The sequence below is a fragment of the Hetaerina americana genome, unplaced genomic scaffold (assembly GCF_022747635.1).
Source record: "Hetaerina americana unplaced genomic scaffold, ioHetAmer1.1.p SCAF_3, whole genome shotgun sequence".
NCBI classification, from domain to species: Eukaryota; Metazoa; Arthropoda; class Insecta; order Odonata; family Calopterygidae; genus Hetaerina; species Hetaerina americana.
The window spans coordinates 35899842-35919493 of record NW_027286874.1 but is presented as its reverse complement, the minus strand read 5'-3'; the positions used below and the strand labels follow the sequence as shown (position 1 = coordinate 35919493).

The 19652-nt window shown below is 36.1% G+C and overlaps 1 protein-coding gene across 1 annotated transcript; it reads right to left on the bottom strand.

The window, feature by feature from the left end:
- Positions 1–7727: 7727 nt before the first annotated feature.
- Arl8 (ADP-ribosylation factor-like protein 8) lies at positions 7728–18504 on the bottom strand. The gene is made up of 4 exons (XM_071587286.1): positions 18114–18504; positions 17816–17970; positions 13193–13354; positions 7728–9429 (listed from the first exon to the last, which is right to left on the bottom strand). The coding sequence occupies exons 1-4, from the start codon at positions 18234–18236 to the stop codon at positions 9309–9311; spliced, it is 561 nt and encodes a 186-aa protein (XP_071443387.1). The 5' UTR covers positions 18237–18504; the 3' UTR covers positions 7728–9308.
- Positions 18505–19652: the final 1148 nt, after the last annotated feature.

Sequence of the window (19652 nt, the reverse complement as noted above, 5' to 3'; positions counted from 1 at the left end):
GCACCTGAGCAGTCTGAGACATGTACAGGTTGCGGATTAGCCTCCTTTCCCTCCAATCTATTCCTATTTTCTGCAATACACTCATTAGTTTTTCCCAATTCACTCTATCAAACGCTTTTTCGGAATCTGGGAAACAGGCAAATACCTCCTGGTTGTGTTCTCTATTCCTCTCGATTAATAATCTCAGTACTGCAATGGCATCATGCGTACCTCTCCCCTTCCAAAACCCAACTGATCATCCCCTAAGTAATCATTTGCCCTACTCTCTATCCTTTTGTTTATGATCCTGAGAACAACTTTAGCTGCGTGGGATTTCAAACTAATTGCCCTATAGTCCTCACATGACGTGACCTTTACCTTTTTCGGAATAGGAACTAAAACTGATCTCACAAAGTCTTCCGGCCAGATTCCCTCCTCATAAATACTACGGATCAGCCCATATGGCCTCTTCCTCCCACATTTTCCTAAGCATTTTAAAAGTTCCACGGGAATGTTATCTACCCCCACGGCCTGATTTAGTTTCATCTCCCTTAATGCCCTTTCTATCTCATTGTCTAGTATGCCTGGACCTAAGCTGTCTTCCTCTACGTCATTTTCTTTTTCAATGTCTAACTTTTTTGGTCATATATATATATATATATATATATATATATATATATATATATATATATATAATAAAATATATATATATATAATTATATATATATATATATTAATATATATATATATATTAATATATATATATATTAATATATATATATATATATATATATATATATATATATATATATATATTTATATATATATAGTGGGTCCAGAGAAGAAAACAAATGAGGAAGTACTTGGTATGGTGGGCGAAGAGAGAGTTTTGTTTGGTGCAATCCTATGGAGGCAGGAAAAGTGGATGAAGGGGGTGTTGACCGGCAGTGGGATGTTGAAGACTGTGATAGAGGGTAGAATGTTGGGCAAAAGAGGAAAGGGAAGGAACAGGATAGGGATGTTGGACGGGATGAAGGGAGGAAGAAAGTACTCAGAGATGAAGAGGGACCTGATATAGAGTAGGATGATGGATTTTGTGTTTTGTTAGGAGTAATAAAATATTTATTTGGTAGTTGTGTCCATCGAAAAACCTACCTTAACCGGTAGATTACCTTAAAAAAAAAAATGTGGTGGGTCGCGGTAATGTGTGAATATTACATGCCGTCGGGCTTAGTACAGGGTGAACTCTATCATCACCTACCAAACTGACCCTCGGGTTGATTACTGTGTTCATATATATATATATATATATATATATATATATATATATATATATATATATATATATATATATATAAAATACAGAACACAGTAATAAACACAGTGTGTGTGTGTATATATATATATACACACACACCCACTACATATGTGTCCTTTCTTGGTGTTTAAAAATCTTTTATATATATATGCATATATATCTGTTGATTAAGATTTTAAACAGATGTGCGTGGTTTTTATGGTACAGGATGATGACGACAATGTTGTTGAAATAACGTGAGTGACCTTTCTTTGTGTTTCTGCCTTTAAAAATATTAATCAATGTGTTTACATATTTGTGCTTCGCCAAAGAGCACTCTGTGTCAAAGGTATTTATATGTATGATTTTACTTAATCTTTACTGAAGTATTTTTGTGCCAGAGGAATATTTACATGAATCAGAGTGGTAAGGTGCTTTAAAGGATATTTGTGGAGTGTTATTTTACCATTTACGTTCCCTTGGAGCAGGTAAGGATGGTTAATGTACAACAAGTCTGGCATTCTTGCGGCAGGTGTCAAGAGGTCTAGCAGTTATACCTTGAAAAAAACCGCTAGATTCAGTGGTGGTCTACAATTTTTGTCGTATTAATTTTAATATGTTAGTTTTACGTACTGTACGCAAATACATTTGTTATATCTTGGGATTTGATTATCTAAAAAGCTGTTTTTTGTGTTTTAATCATAGAACTAAAACTATTGCTACATCAGCAATATTTGTGTTGCTACATCAACAAATTTACATTGATTTTCGTCCTTGGGATCTAATACATTAATTCAAATCGAGTAATTTCTAGATAACTCTGTGAAACAACATTGATTTCAGCAAATGCCTCAGATTATACTTTTTCTCAAGTAATTCTTAATTGAAGAATATCTTAAAAAATTATCTAAAATTCCTGGATGAAAGGAGAATTAAAAAAATTGTCTTTTACTTTATGTCAAGTTACTAATTTACTATTACCACCAGACTAGGTCATTTCAATCCTTCAGTTTTCTTGTGTCAGTTGCGTAAAATACTCTAAATACGAGGGTCATCCGGAAAGTAGTACCCGTTCGTGCCGCATGAAGTGCTGACGACGCGAGTAGCCGCTGGACGAGGTCAGATAGCTTCAGTGGCTTGTCTGCCTTCTCTGAGCCAAGTTGCGTGACGCTAGCATTGCCTGTGTTGTTTCTGTGATTGTTTACAATGTTTAAAAAAATTGAGAACGCCGCCAGTTGTGAAGTGAGGGCAGTGATTAAATTCCTCAATGCAAGAAACGTTCGCCCATGTGATATTCATCGCCAATTAAAGGAGGTGTATGGAGACAATGTAATGGACGAGTCGTCTGTTCGGCGGTGGTGTCGCAACTTCAACATGGGGAGGGGGAACACACACGACGATGAGCGTTCGGGGAGACCGTCTGTCATTACAGACCAACTGGTGAGCTCAGTTGACGAATTCGTGAGGAACGATCGGCGCGTCACAATTGATGACATCTGTGAGCATTTTCCCAATGTTTCTCGAACAATTGTTCATGAAATTGTTAAACACCATCTGCATTATGCAAAAATTTGTGCAAGATGGGTCCCTCGCGTATCTCAATGAGCTGGCGGCGAAGGACTATGCAGCAGGAATACAGAAACTTGTCACACGTTATGACAAATGCCTTAATTTGCTTGGAGATTATGTTGAGAAGTAGTTTAAAGTATCCTCTTTCAAATAAAATTTTTTATGTTTGTTAATATTTACTTTTGTGTCTTTATTTCACGAACGGGTACTACTTTCCGGATGACCCTCGTATTTTAAAAAAAGGTCGGAAGACTTAAGGTGCCATTCCTTTAGTACCCTTTTAGGATAGTGATATTCATTATTTAAGCAATAACTTGATCAATTTAAAGCTTAAATTTCACTGACTGCACTCTAAATACCGGCAAATGTTTGCAACTGATATTATTGATATATTACTGATATATAATATATATATATATATATATATATATATATATATATATATATATATATATATATATATATATATGTATATATATCAGTAATTAAGCAATCATTGTTAAATATCAGTTGCAAAATTTTAAAAATATCAGTGTGAAATATGATTGCTTAGTTACTGATATATATATATATATATATATATATATATATATATATATATATATATATATATATATATATATATAAAACCAGAAGGTCGGTTGGGTAGGTGATGGTTGAGTTCACCCAGTACTAAGCCCGACGGTAGGTGAAATTCACACATCAGGGTAGGGGGGCCAGTTCCTTTCCCTGTGCCGGTTATGATTTCCCAGGCAGACCTGTACCCAAAAAATCACATAGCTTGTGTGCATATATGCATCTATAAAAGGAAAAGGGACAGGAACAAATATAAAGGACAAACACAGTAGAGGTGGGGAAGGCAGAATATATTTCATTCAACCTTCCCCACCTCTACTGTGTTCATCCTTTATATGTGTTTCTATCCCTTTTCCCTCCCCGGACTACAACCTTGACGTGGTGGAAGGGCTTGTGCGTTCTGATGACCCCTAGAGCTGTGCTGGCGGGAGTAATAATTATTGCTCCTGGTAGGGTCACCCATGCCAGATAGGTCGAAGGTTAGGAGCCAGACGAAAGGTAGTCCATGCAGCGTCTGTTCCTCAATGAGGCGGCTGCAACGGCGTCTGACCCCAGTAGGGCGGCCAGTAAGTGATGGTGTCACGTTAAAAACACTATTGAGGAAGGCAACGGGAAACCACATCAATTATCATTCCCAAGATTAACATGATGGACTATACAGAGATTTTGAGTCCTGGCAACTACGGGGCTCGGCCCAATCGGCCGTGTGTCGTGCCCGGCAGCGGGGGAGGCAAGGCTTCCGCGGTTGTCATCCCACAAAACCCTTGCAAGGGATAACCAGCAGCAGCAGGACAGAAGACGTAGGAGAAGAAGACCACATTAGCTAGAATAGGAACGTGGAATGTTAAGACAATAATGAGGACAGGGAAATTGGAGAATGTTAAGCGAGAGATAGAAAGGGGAAATATAGATATTTTAGGTCTATGCGAGGTGAGGTGGAAAGATAGCGGGGATAACTGGAGTGAAAATTATAGAATAATATACATCGGCGAGGACGAGAGCCAACGAGGGGTTGCCATAGTATTAAATGAAGAGGTAGGAAGAAGCATAGTCAACATAGAGCAGGTAACGGATAGAATACTACTAGTAGAGATAAAAGCAGAACCAACGAACTTAGTTATTATTCAGGTATACATGTCACCGAGCAACCATAAAGAAGAAGAGGTCGATAGGATATACAACCAGTTAGAGGAAATAATCGCGTGTGTTCCTGCAGGGAAACATTTGATAGTGATGGGGGATTGGAATGTGAAGGTAGGCGAAGGAAGAGATGGTGACGAGGTCGGGGACTACAGTTCAGGCATGAGGAATGACCGCGGGGAGAAAGCAGTTGAGTTCTGCAGGAGACAGGGCTTAGTCATCACCAACACTTGGTTTAGACACCACAAAAGACGCAGGTATACATGGAAAATGCCAGGTGACTCAGAAAGGTATCAGCTAGATTATATCCTGGTTAGACACAGGTTTAGGAACAGTGTGATAAATTCCCACAGCTTCTCGGGAGCAGATGCGGACTCAGACCACAATTTAGTTGCTATGAAATGTAGCGTCCGTTTCAAAAGGATAAGGTAGGGGTGGCGAGTTAGAAAATGGAATGTAGAAGCATTAAATGGGTTGAAAAGGAAGGAATACAAACAGGCGGTAGAGAAAATCATGGAGGATGGTAAAGGGCTTAGTACTATAGAAGAAAACTGGGAAATGATCAAGAAAGGGTTTTTAGCGCTAAAAGGACTAGGAAACCATGGATCACAGATGAGATGATTACAAAGATGGATGAGCGGCGAAAATGGAAGAATGTAAATACAGAATTAGGCAAAATGAAGTACAAAGAATTAAACAATAAATTGAGGGGGGCAACAAATAAAGCAAACGAAGCATGGTGGAAGACGCAGTGCGAGGATATGGAAAGTCTGCAGAGGAAGGGTGAAATCGGTGCGCTGTACAGCAAAGTTAAATCCTTATCGGGAAGTAAGAAAGGGAGATCAACGTTAGCAGTTAGAGATAAGGCGGGTAAGGCAATAGTTGACACAGGAAAGATCCAAGAGAGATGGAAGGAATATATAGAAGAACTGTATAGTAATGAGCTTAGACCAACAAAGCTAGACATAGGAAAGGAACCTGACGTAGAGGAAGATATAATTAATGGTTTCTGGCGTAACTTTATGGAACCGATTCATTATAAATAAATGAAAGGACTAACTTTGTAGTTCCACAACTACAAAGTTAGTCCTTTCATTTATTTATAGAGGAAGATAGCTTAGGTCCAGGCATACTAGACAATGAGATAGAAAGGGCATTAAGGGAGATAAAACTAAATAAGGCCGTGGGGGTGGATAACATTCCTGTGGAACTTTTAAAATGCTTAGGAAAATGAGGGAGGAAGAGGCTATATGGGCTGATCCGTAGTATTTATGAGGGAATCTGGCCGGAAGACTTTATGAGATCAGTTTTAGTTCCTATTCCGAAAAAGGTAAAAGCCACGTCATGTGAGGACTACAGAACAATTAGTTTGATATCCCACACAGCTAAAGTTGTTCTCAGGATCATAAACAAAAGGATAGAGAGTAGGGCAAATGATTACTTAGGGGATGATCAGTTTGGGTTTAGGAAGGGGAAAGGTACGCGTGATGCCATTGCAGTTATGAGATTATTAATCGAGAGAAATATAGAACACCACCAGGAGGTATTTGCCTGTTTCGTAGATTTCGAAAAAGCGTTTGATAGAGTGAATTGGGAAAAACTAATGAGTGTATTGCAGAAAATAGGAATAGATTGGAGGGAAAGGAGGCTAATCCGCAACCTGTACATGTCTCAGACTGCTCAGGTTCGAGTGGGGAACGGAGAGTCTGGTTGGGCAGTGTTAGGAAGAGGTGTAAGGCAGGGTTGCCCATTATCACCATTGCTGTTCAACCTTTATGCAGAGGAAATGATCAAAGAGGCATGGGAAGAACTGGAGGTAGGAATGAAAGTGGGTGAGGAATTCGTAAAAGCAGTTAGGTTTGCTGATGACCAAGCTTTAGTTTGTCAGTCAGCCAAGGGGCTGCAAGCATTGCTTAGTGAATTGGAAATTCAGTGCGAAAGGTATTCGATGAGAATCAATATTAATAAAACAAAGGTTATGCGATTTTCTAGAAAAGGCCAAGCTTAACATTAAAAAAGGAGGGCAAAAACTAGAGCAGGTAGAACAGTTTACGTATCTCGGTAGTGTTTTGGACTAACACGGTCAAAGTAGTAGGGACGTAAGGAGAAGAATTTGCTCTAGGCAAAGATGCTTTCACAAGGAGGAGGGAGTTGATGACGGGGACGTTGAGTAAGGATGTTAAGAAAAGACTCGTAAAAACTTTGATATGGAGCGTAGCTATGTACGGTGCAGAAACGTGGTCATTGAAGCAGGAGGATTGAAGTAGACTGGAGGCTTTTGAGATGTCGGTGTGGAGAAGAATGGAGAAGGTAAAATGGACAGAGAAGAAAATAAATGAGGAAGTATTTGGTATGGTGGGCGAAGAGAGGGGTTTGCTGGGAGCAATCCTATGGAGGCAGGAAAAGTGGATGAAGGGGGTATTGACCAGCAGCCGGATTTTGAAGACTGTAATTGAGGGGAGAATGTTAGGCAAACGAGGAAAGGGAAGGAACAGGATAGGGATGTTGGACGGGATGAAGGGAGGAAGAAAGTACTCAGAGCTGAAGAGGGACCTGATGTAAAGTAGGATGCTGTGTTTTGCTAGGGGTCACAAATTATTGAATTAGTAATTATGTCCATCCAAAAACCTACCTTAACCGGTAGATTACCTAATAATAATCCCTTTTCCTTATATCTATTTCCATGTGAATGAGTATTTGTTCGCAGTTTGGTAGGACTTTGCGTTTGAATGTATATAAAAAAACCATAAACACAGTAATCAACCTGAAGGTCGGTTGGTAAGTGATGGTAGAGTTCACCCAGTACTAAGCCCGACGGCATGTGAAATTCACACATCAGGGTAGGGGGGCCAGCTCCTTTCCCTGTGCCGGTTATGGTTTCCCAGGAAGACCTGGTACCTGAAAAATCACATAGCTTGGGTGGAGCTGCAGGTGCCCAGAGTGCCTTACCAGGGAATCGAACCCGGATATATATATACACACACATACATATATTATTACTGATATAGACTGATAGCGTCGGACATTACATGAATTACTGTAAATAGGTACTCAAATAATAAGACCTGGATTCCTGGAAGTATAAAGCAAAATTTTCATTGCATTTAATATTTCCAAGGAACCATATTTCAAATCAAATGAAGTGTCTACAATTTGAAAGTTCTGATTTTATTTTTATATAAAAGTTTTATAATTTGTACATCATACATTACATATGTAATTTATGAAGCATCATAAATCAAAGATTTCGATTAAGAATCATTTTTACAGAGTTAGTAAAGAAGAACATTTCAACAATAATACTGCATCTTTGCCAGAAATATCACTTATTATAATTTTAGATTTCACTTCCATGGTTCTTGATGATTTTCTCCTCATTCATTTATGTATGGTACAAGTTTAGGTATTTGATATTCCCTTTTGACAGAAACAACTTCCTCAATATCAACTTATCCATGTAAAACATGACATTCTACCTAAAATATTCTTCATGCCATATTTAATACAACACATACTAATACTCATGCATTAATGGTTTTGAGTAAAACTGTACCTTTATACTGCCCAACAGAATCCTATACATCCTTTCTAATCAGTGGCCATTCACTCTTACTCAAATCTGTAACAAATGACAATTTATGTCGTTTATGGTAGTAAATATAATTGGCAAGATGAAAAGTTACCTACTGCATTCACAATAAAGAAAATATAAAATATAACAATGTCTTGAATGACTTCCCAAATCAATTTAACAGATTCCTCATGAGAAATTGTCTTACATTTGCATGATCTCCTTTTCATACATAAGCAATGATCAACCACAGCAATACCCATGAACACCTGATCACCCCATTTAAAACTAAATTGCAAAAAAGATCCAATATGAGACTAGGTAAATAATTTTTTATTACCCTATTTACATGAACATTTCATAAACATTGGTTATCATTTCTTTCTCATATGCTCATTTTCCCACATAAAGATTACATGTCAAATGCAAGGTATAATTAATATTGTACACTAAATCTTGTGCATACAATATCAATTACCCAATATCCAAAAATCCAGTAATTAAAGCTGCATGTACAAAAAGTTTTTTAATAAAGCAAAGATATGAAAATTGTCTTACCAACAGATTTTTATGTTTGATATATAAATGTACCATTCAGCCTACAAAGATCGCAGATCTTCCGGAATTGGATATCACCAATTTGCAATTCATTGACACTCGTTTGTAGGCAAAACAAATAATTTAACAACTTTTCCTTTAGATGTAACTTTCATTTACAACAGCCACTAGAATTCAGCGATTGAATACATAAAACTAAGCAACTGCATCATGTAAGTTAATAATTTTCATCAAATACCAAGTCCAAAACTTTTTTGGGTAGCTGAATATATACAACATTTCATCCCCTTCTGTTTCTCATGTTGAGCTTCTTTTGCCTCTTGTTTTTATAAATAATAATCAAATAACTCTTCATTAACCCCCACAAAATCACCACAAGAGCAGATGATGTAACTGAAATATCTTGAAGAGTGACTTGAAAGCAACTGGGCTATCTACTGAGGAAAAGGATAATGAAGAAGGCAATTGTGACCAAATAAAAGAGTTGAATCACGCTAAGTGTATGCAGATGGCTAAAGCACCATGCCCAGCAGAGATGTAGGGGATGCTGATAGTTGGCAGCTAGCTTAGGTCTTCTTTGGAGCTAGGATGCACAACTTTTACTTCTTTCCTCTCTCATCAACGTCCACCAGATTTAGAGTGGGTAATAAGCCACTGAAGAGTGATGTCTATGTTGTCTTTCTCTTTGCAAGAAATAGAATAACAGCATATCTCCCGATCCTGAATGGCTGAAAGGTTCCTTAAAAATAATGGAGAAGTTGGAATTTAATTGTTGAAAGAATACACTTTAGCTAAGACTGAAATAATACTAGAAGCTTAAGAATACTTTTAAGTTAGTACTTACTATTAATTTGTTAACCTGAAATTTTGATACTAAATGCTATAGCTCACCACTTCATACTAAAACCTTTTTGTATGAGAAATCCACAACTTTAGGGTCAATGAGTCAGTACCCACCAGTGCATTCTGCTGTTTCTCATAAAGTTATGTACACAGAAAAGGACACACATTGGGTTTAGTGAATCTGAATTGTATTCTGAACCCTCCAGTCAATCATGAAATACTCTATTCCAGTGGGTTACCAAGCTGTTATAACCTGTCTGCCATAACCAAGTTATAGTTATTGCCAGGATATAACGGCATCGTCATTGTCTATAATGAATAAATATACCATTTATAAACTATTGAGAGAAGTAATTCAATACAGTAATACTTTTTCACAAAATTATTTTTTTCTTCTGCCATAACCCACAGAAGAATTTTGCACCAAGTATGATACTCGTAACTCTTAAAATGCAAGTTGCACAATCGTGGGTGACAATGGGCATTAGGTTACCAACCTAATTACTAATAACCAAAATCAACTCAACATCCCACACCTAGAGAGAAAACAAGTCCGTCATCCCTGAGATAGCAGGCAGGTACCTTGAAGGTACACTAACTCCACTCGTTAAGAATGAATCATTATATGAGAATTATTTAGTCCAAACAATTTTTCAATATTATCACCTCATAATTTAGATTTTATTTTCCCATAATTATTACTTACACTTCTCATTTCTCTTGGCTGCATTTTTAATTCTCCATTAAATAGAATAGAAAATAACATTAGATTTTAAAAAACTGACACTAGCAAATCTATCAGTGTTTCAGCATTCCATACTTCCTGTTTGCTTCCATCCTCTCCTTTATCTCTACGCCTTTACTTCTGCCTTTGGCACTTAAATCATTTAAGAGTTAATTCTCTAAAATACTAGTGGCATTCACATAAAGCCTCAACCTTTCATCACTGATTAACTGAGTCAACTATAAGAATATGCAGTCTTCAAGCCAGCATTTTACTATGCTAACTCCTCAAAAAATGAATTTTAAATCACCTGCACCTCATCTCACCAAATAATTCAACAGTACATGCAAATCAGATACTATAGTGTAGTATATGTGAATTTTCCATCAGTGAAGACCCGGAGTTTTACCCCTAACTCCTTCGGATCCAATACAGATTTTAAAATTCTATAAAACATTTGAACAGTTTCTTTATTGACAGCTTTGCCATAAACCTGTGAGTAACATCTCTAAGTTACAAACTATCTTGACTCAATGCACCAGCAGTAAGCAATCTGAAAGTTGGAAATATAAACCAAACAACTAATTAACTTTTCAGAGTTCATATTAAGGTAAAGCCTCCAATCATGAAGGTGATATCCAGTTGGACCATTGGCCCCGGCCCATTTCAAAATAACCCAATAAAACAAAAAACTTGACAACCACGTGTCTTATCCTCTATAAAGATGTATCATCACACTTCAGAAGAAGTGTTTTATATTGCATCCCTGATTCCTTGGAAGAGTCTTTCTTGGCTCCAATCCCTCCTCCCACATTAATCATCCAGACAAGTTGTGGAGAACAGATTTAGAGGTAACAATGAAGGCCCTGTTCCCTTGTAGTACTATAGATTTAGGGTAGGCAACTGCCAGCTGAGGTAATTTGCACCATTTGGGATAAATGAGAAAGGATGGATAGAAACCTGACATTGGCATTAGCATACTCTTGACGAAAGGCACCAGGGGGTCCACAGCTTAACGTCACATTCAACGGATGGCATACTCACTAAAAGTGCTCTCCACAGTAGGGATTGGGATGCCACTGAAAAAGATCTGCAGTCTCCAGGAGTCATACCTGGGCCCTCTGGTTGGGAAGCCAATACGCTAGCCACTGCATCATCTTAATCCCTGTTCCTATTTTTGAAGTAGGAGAAGATCAAAACTCCCTCTCCTATAACTTTCTCCAAAGGGAACCTTCAACAAAAGGTACCACAAACTTGGCAAGATGGAAGGTTTGACTTGTGTGATAAAGAGGAATGGAGCAGGTTTGGGGTTTGACTAAGACCATTTTGACATTAACCATGACTGATAACAGATAATAATCATCATCTTTCCTGATTACACGATACACTTAAGCAAAAATCATTAATGCTTTCTATCCTCTTAACTGGCCCTAACATTGAAGTTTTTTCCATGCATTGTTTTATCCTTAATTCTCCATACAAATTTTTCTCTTTGAGATTTTTCATTATTCAATGTCTTCTACAAGTGATTTAAGATCTAAGGCAAATATACTTATGGAAAATGATTCAAAATATTTCTCCAATAAGGGCGAAGCTAGAATTTCCTGATTCATTAATAAGCAATCAACAGGTCAATGGAAGCAATTTGAAATAGTTTTAGGATGAGTAAAATCTGGCATGATAGAATGTGACATTAGAGGCATAGAAATAGAGAGAGAAGATTAAAATAGACCAAAACCAATTTGAGGAATTGGTGGACAATACTTAAACAATACATGCCTCAAGTGAGAATGCCAAACTCCCATAAAGGCTATTTTCACCTGTATTCAACATTGATTATATAAACGGCTATATTTGAGTTAACAATAAGGGCTTTAGGTACTTATAATGTTGACATTGAAACAATTCTGATCATTATTAAAACCCCCAAGAAGAAGAGGGAACTATAGGAAGGAAATTGTAGAAAGGTATAAATTCTATACCAAAATAATGAAGAAGAGAGAGAAAGTAGGCCTTGTTTGGTCAATGGAGGTAGCTTTAAATCATAAATGTGCTAGGGCTGTCTTCCTAGTCTAACTAGCTCTAACATACTTTTGCTTCCGAAAGGTTGCATATGTTGATTGAAATTTCAACGCAGGAGTTCCTTCTCCCGATTTTCATTACTATCTCCCTTTTCTTAAGTCCACCAACAATGAAATTCAGTCTCATCTCCTCACCTGGTCCAGAAGTCTGTACATTTCAATCAATTCTTCCTTTCACATATCCGTATCCACAAAGCTAGCCAAAAGGTGATTTAAAATTTCTTATTGATGACTTTCACCTCACCTCATGAGGTACAGCATATTCTCACAATTTTACCTTTTACTTAAGTTCTACATTCAGTAAGTTTCAGTTACATAAGCTTTCCACCAGTTTTATGAGTAATGCTTTCCCTCACTTTCGAAATTGCTAGTCACACCCATTCTCTATGTATACATAGTACCACATTTTTTAATGTAGAGTTAGATGCAATTAATTCATACCAAATAAAAAGAAATCTCATTTAGCATTATCATTATGAAAATATACCAGTCGGATTTATAGGAAATGATTAAAGCAAACACACTGAATCATGATTGATGGAGTTACGATGGAAATTGGTAGGGAAAAACTTTTATATGCACCATACTTGGAACCAGCTCCTTCCTTCTCTTCCGTGAGAAAGGTGGCTTGGACCACTGAAAATTTGAAACCTAGTGAGTTTCTTTTATTTTTTATGTTCCTGTCTTTTTCCACTAGTGCTAACTTCAGATACGTTATTCTTCACATCCGTGAGACTTTCACATAAGTGTTATATATATGTGTGTACATATACATACACACATATTATATATATATAGATATCCATACATAAACACATACATAGTCCATTAGAGAGAATTAATAAGCAACTTACATTCTTTCAATTAGGCCATTTTCATCAAGGGCATGCGGGATATCTCTCTTGTTGCCCAACACAAGCACAGGTATACCTGCAAGTTGCGTTTTATCCAAGAGGTTGTGCAGTTCATTCCGCGATGCCTCAATCTTCTCTGTATCTGCTGCATCTACCATGTAACTAGAACATTTATGAATAGGGGTTAACAGTAGCATTCATACTTTGGATACCAAATGTCAATTTTTGAAAAATACTTAGCATGCTGAGCGAGAGGACACGGATTAAGTACTTAACTTATGACACAAATTTTGAATGCACCCAGACATTACAGGTTAACACTGTTGTCTTTAGGATACATCTTTACACTTAATTGCCTTACAGTATAAGATACTCAACACTTAACTAGTATGTATTACATTTAACAATAAACAATTTTTTAAGGTCTTGTTTAACTAAAAATATGTATGCACCAGAGAAACCAATTTTGGCTTTTAGACTATATATTTAGTTCATTAAGGTCCGTATTGAACTGTAATCATGTTTTCTAATTTGTTTGCAGAAGTGATGAGAAGGAGAGAAGAGGATTTGTATTGTATCCTGGCCACATTTCTCCATCCAGGCTGAAAACACTGAAACCACAATGGTATGTTTTACAAGATATGATGGTGACATGATGCAGAGAAAAACTGTGTCAAGCACCATGACTTTAAGTCAGCATTAAAATCTCTGGTGTTAGACTTTTTGAGAGACCTGAAAAATCTTAGCTAATGATCATAGATGGTTAAGTTATAATCCCACATCTGATTAGTCTGGGATTGGTCAAAAGACGGAAAACTCTTAATGACATTACACTAATTTTAATTAGTGACCCACCATTCCCTTTCATTATCAAGGTATAAGATTGACAATCATTGGTCAGTAATTAATCAAACTATCACATACTGCAAGGCTTTCTCTTACATTCATTTTTAAACTGTTTCATCAAATATGTATCAAAGGCTACCATTACTTCTATCTTAAACTGTTTTGATTTAACCTTCCCTCCAATCATTTTCCTTTTGTCACAGAAACTACTGAGTGTGCATTAACAGCGTTTGCAGTGTTCATGCATTTTACAAAATTGCTAGGAAATACCATGCGTTGTGAAAGCATAATGATTTAGGTATGAGTACCAGCAACACAACAAATTACAGTCATAGAGAGCAGAATGAACAAGTTTTGAAATGGCCGAAAACAAATATTATATGTTAATCCATAGGGGGATATAACATGGTATAAAATCTTCTAAATTTGAAAGTACAGGGAGGGTGGGAAAGGTAGTGCTGAAAAAGGTCTCTAATTATTGATTGATTACTCTACTGAGGAAACTGATGGGCTTGAGCTCAACTTGTCATCGCAAGTCCAATTTAATGGGAATGCTTTAGGTACTGGAATAGGGTTGAGAGAGTCCTTATGTCCTTAGTTGAGAGAACATATGGATTCTGAATAATTACCAAAAATTAAGGTTCTGCATAATCTAATTGTGAATTAAATATTACCGCGACTTACATTTTGAACATGCTAACTTTTTACTAATATTTTCCCAATTCTCATTCCATTATCTTGTGTTAGCATAACTAAAATTGGCAGATAAGCTTCAGGAATTATCCAATTAACACCTTTTTTCCCAATATTTTTTTAATACTAAACATATTTTTCAGAATTCTCCAATTACATACATTGAAAGCTCATTCCCTTGATGAAAAAGAATTAAAAAATGCTAAGATTGATGATGTGAAAAAATCATATGTTTAAACTCTCAGAAAAAAAACTCGGTGGTATAATTCACGTACGTACCTCAGAATATAATTGGACAGGAAAATGTAACATTCAATCATTAAAAGCATTTTAATAATTCTTTATTGCACGACTCTGGGATTAGCCACAGGAACAATTTGAGATTACAACAAAATCTAGCTAGAAAACAAAGATTAGAGATTTATGGGCATTTTTATTTGTACTTTTCCTTCTCTGACACTATATAAAATAAACTCTACATACACACAATAGCTGAGCTCAACAGTCTCTGCCATCCTCCCATGCATTAGCCTGCATGATATAATATTGAACTACTACCTCTTTCTCACTCAAAGAGGATATTGAGAGTATGACAAAAGCAATTTATCAGAACAATAAATCTTCATAGCACTCCAAAGTTCAGCAAATCTAAGCTACTTATAAATGATATTCAGTTAGGTATCTTTTCAACCAAGACATTTATTTCACAGTCTTTCAACATTAGCAGATTGAACACAGATTTCAGCACCAAAAACCCTTCAACTCTGCTCAAACAATTTCAGATATCTGAAATGATTATTAAATTAAAATTTTGTGGCTGTGTTTGAAATGACTGCAACAACTTCTGTTGAGGCACTAGGTATCAACATCAGATCAGTGAGAAAAGACAGTTGTATAAAGTTCAAACACAAAATAATAACTAACTTCCTTAAATAGTAGTAAAGGGAGTGACTGACTGCTGAGGTCAATTTCGACCTTATATGAGTAGAGTACATAGAGTGAAGAGAATTGCAAGTATGTAGGATAAAATACCTACCTTTCCTCAAACACCTAAAATTTTACCTTAAATAGGTTGAATATCAAAACCGAGCTTAAAGATTTAATATATGTTCTTTTGCATTAAATAAAAACTTACACTTTTTAAAATTTACCAGTTTATTTTTTCAACTTCCTCAGATGCTAGGGTAACTTATGTAGGTAGGGCAAGATAGGGTAACACATTGGTGATAAAAATATCAAACATTATGCTTATATATTGCACATTTCTCTGTTCATTATGGCTGTAGGTTTCTTGAAATGAATCTTTATCATCAATACTCCTTTCCTTTATTTCTGCTACCTGATAAATAATGATGATGGATCATCCAAATTACCCCAAGGGATATACAAAGCAGTAATAGAAGAAGAAGTTTGGTAGTCATATAATGTGGAAGTGCCATTGCTAAGAATATGCTTATGATAAATAGGTCATTAACATGTTTACATAAAGTGTGGTCATGGACAAGGGAGCACTGCACAAAATAACGCAGTGGTTTAGTCATCTACTCGAAAGATGTGATCTGAATTAATAATAAACAACTTGTAATCTTGGATACACTCAGATGTAAATAATTTGAGTAAGTTTGCAAAATAATGGCTTATATCCATGTGGATATCGGGCATGGTATTGAAATGATTCCTTGGACTATCATTTCTGGAGCCTGGAGCTGGAGTAATGGAAATTAATTTTCATCATCATTAACTCATTTTCTTTGTTTTTTGCGCCTAAATAATAATGATGATGGGGCACTCATAATACCCTGCTCTTAACAGTGCGTGAAAATGTCTACTTTGTGCAAACAATGCCTTTTAAGGATGCCCTCTGAGCAACCCCAAGATCTATGAATTTTATCTGCATAGCTAGGTACACTGAGGTTTATGAACCCATCCTTAAAGGGGATCATTCAATTATAATACTAATAATACCAGTGCAATGCACTTATGACACATTTGCTAGTATGCATTCAAACAACATAGCCAACCAAGAAGAACATATGCATTGATTTGCCCTATTTAAAATCCTTTCAGTTTACAATATTTTTCTAATGAAACTATTTCTAGGAAAATATAACTCAAGATCTACAACACAGACTTTTCATGATGAACAGAAAAAAAAATTCTAGACTACCTGAAAAGCTTCTATACCAACATTTAAATTACACTGTGAATAACAGGATGATAAAAGGAAAATATATTAATTTTGAGCATTTGCTGTTATACAAGAATGTAATTATTGTATGATCGACCCTTACACCCGAGTTTTCTACACACTTCTTGGTATTCTGGACTTGCAATGTCATAACTTTCAACCTTTCAAGTGCTAATAAATTGTGTTGCCTTTAAAGACTAATTAATCGTGAAAAAAACTCGTGGGAAATGAATATGAAGGCTAACGGCAATAATTCTAACCTTCACAAATACAAAAATAAACCCGATTGGAAAATTCACTGAGACGCCATTCCGCCAAAAACAGCTATAAAATTGTTCATATTAAGAGTTTATTGGTATTGGTTTCATCACGGCATCACGAAAAAGGTTAAGAAACAAAATGAAATATTTACCCTTATGTAATTACTACAAATAATTTGAACAGACCGCAATCATCGAATGGAAACCGGGTTTTTTCATATTGTGCATAATGCTGAGCAAATACACATTTCTTTCACAAAACATTTTTCACAGAACGAAGAAATACTTTTCAATGGAGCAAATGAGACATTAGTCACAATACGGAGACGTAATTTCGAATTTATAAAAAAATATTTTTGTCATTACATCATAGAAATCACACCAGAACTGTTGAAAATTATTATTTAAGACTAGTTTACTCATGACAATTGATTAATACCAATAATGTGGCGATTTTAAATTGATTATGATATTCCATTTCAATCAATCACCATGATCACCGCCCTGAGTGGGTGTGATGTGATTCTCTTTAAGAAATGATGCATACATGGCTACATACCCAATCAGGAAATAATAAATATAATATTTCATATTATGCAGCACAAACATACGTACTAACTATGCAGGTATACTTACACAATGGCATTCACTCCGCGACAATATCTTTCCCACATAGATCTGAATCTTGGTTGACCGCCAATATCCCAAACTTTAATGGTCACATTCCCTTTAGTTATTTTCCTCATATTGAAACCTACAGTTGGAATCATATCTTCACTAAACTGCCCCGACTGAAATTTAATATTGAGTATAATGTTATTCTTTGCAACATTTCTTCATGAACCGACGCATTTTGTTACGTTAAGTTAATATGCGCACAATACAGAAAGAAAATTAAAATCCATGCACTAATTAAAATAAATTAATCTCATACCGCTATAACGTTGACAAATGTTGTTTTGCCTGAATACTGCAAACCTACAAGTGTCAATTCCATTTCTTCTTTCCAAAATAAACTCTTAAACCAATCCAGTATACGATTAATGAGGGCCAACATTTTGAGTAATTATAATTTCTTTTCACTTATTCGATACAAACGAGTGAAATATGTACACAGCACCCGAAACCTACACCATTAAAACAAGCAGAATGTTCAGAACCTTTGGAACCCTGTGACAAGCCCGAATCTCATTGGGTAGTACTGATCACAGATGTCATCGCAGAGAAAACAAATCAGCTGTTGATAACGCAACCAAGAGTTTAATATTTTCTGAATGCTTATCTTATTTTATAAACTTTATATTACTGATCATTCGTTCCTCACACAACTATTGAGTGCCTCAATTCATGACGCGTCAAACATTTTTAATGTGTCATAGCGGTCACAACTCGCCGACAGATCACATTCTGCCTTTTGGCGTCAGATTCAAACAGATCGCAAAATCGAAATGTAAGTTTTATATCGTAAATTCACATAGAGTGTTTATTGTACACGTATGGTAATTAGAGGTCAATAAGCAGGCAAGCACATTATTTTAAGAGCAAAATCACGTAAATTAATTGATGATGTATTACAATTTACACAATGCAAAATGCAACAAAATATAATTGACTGGTTTTCAGGTACTTCTGAATTTAGCAATGTTTTCGCTATAAAATTGATATAATTTTCAAGGATCTTTGAGCTAATAAAACTAGTATGCTATTTTGGTAAATTATGCTCCCAAGTTATTGCATACGGCAGTAAGTAAAAAGTAGGTATCTATATAGTAAGTAAATCACCCTCAAATTCGCGGACATAATTTTTAGACTAGGACAAAATAATACTAGATTATTGGAAGGTATTACTTTTGATAAAAATTGCGCGGATAGCTTAATGGATCAGTACTTCCTAAGCATGAACGCATACGCGACCTGCGTTCGATACATTTCTCAAATACTCTGGGAGAACCATTACCTAAACATGGAGGATACTTAGCGTACCTTGGTGCCAAACTTACATGAACAGTGATTTTCAGAATCTTATATGCGTTCCGCGGTGTGTTAAAAGCATCATGCTATTGATGGCTCCAATCACTTTAGGAAAGAAATGTAGCCGCTATGAAAACTCAAATGGAAATGTTTTGAATAATAAAGGAAAGAGAAATAAAAAGGAGGGAGAAGAAGAGTAAACGTTAGAGAGAAAGCAGATTACATAAGAATGGCACGTTCGACCTATGGTTTACAGGGTGTACTGTGAGTTCGTTGTTCGTTCTATGAGTGATTACGAAGAGTGTGTGAAAGATAATCCAACCGCGAGAGGGAGACGGATAGGGGAGGGGGGGGGAGAGATTTCAGCCACACCCTTCATTGCCTAAAACGCCAAGCGTAATGCCACTTACTATGCTATCCCAGTGAAGTATACTTAAATGGTTCAAACTCTCAGATTACAATTATATTTGTGGAATGTAGGCATAGTAATAAAATAAAAATA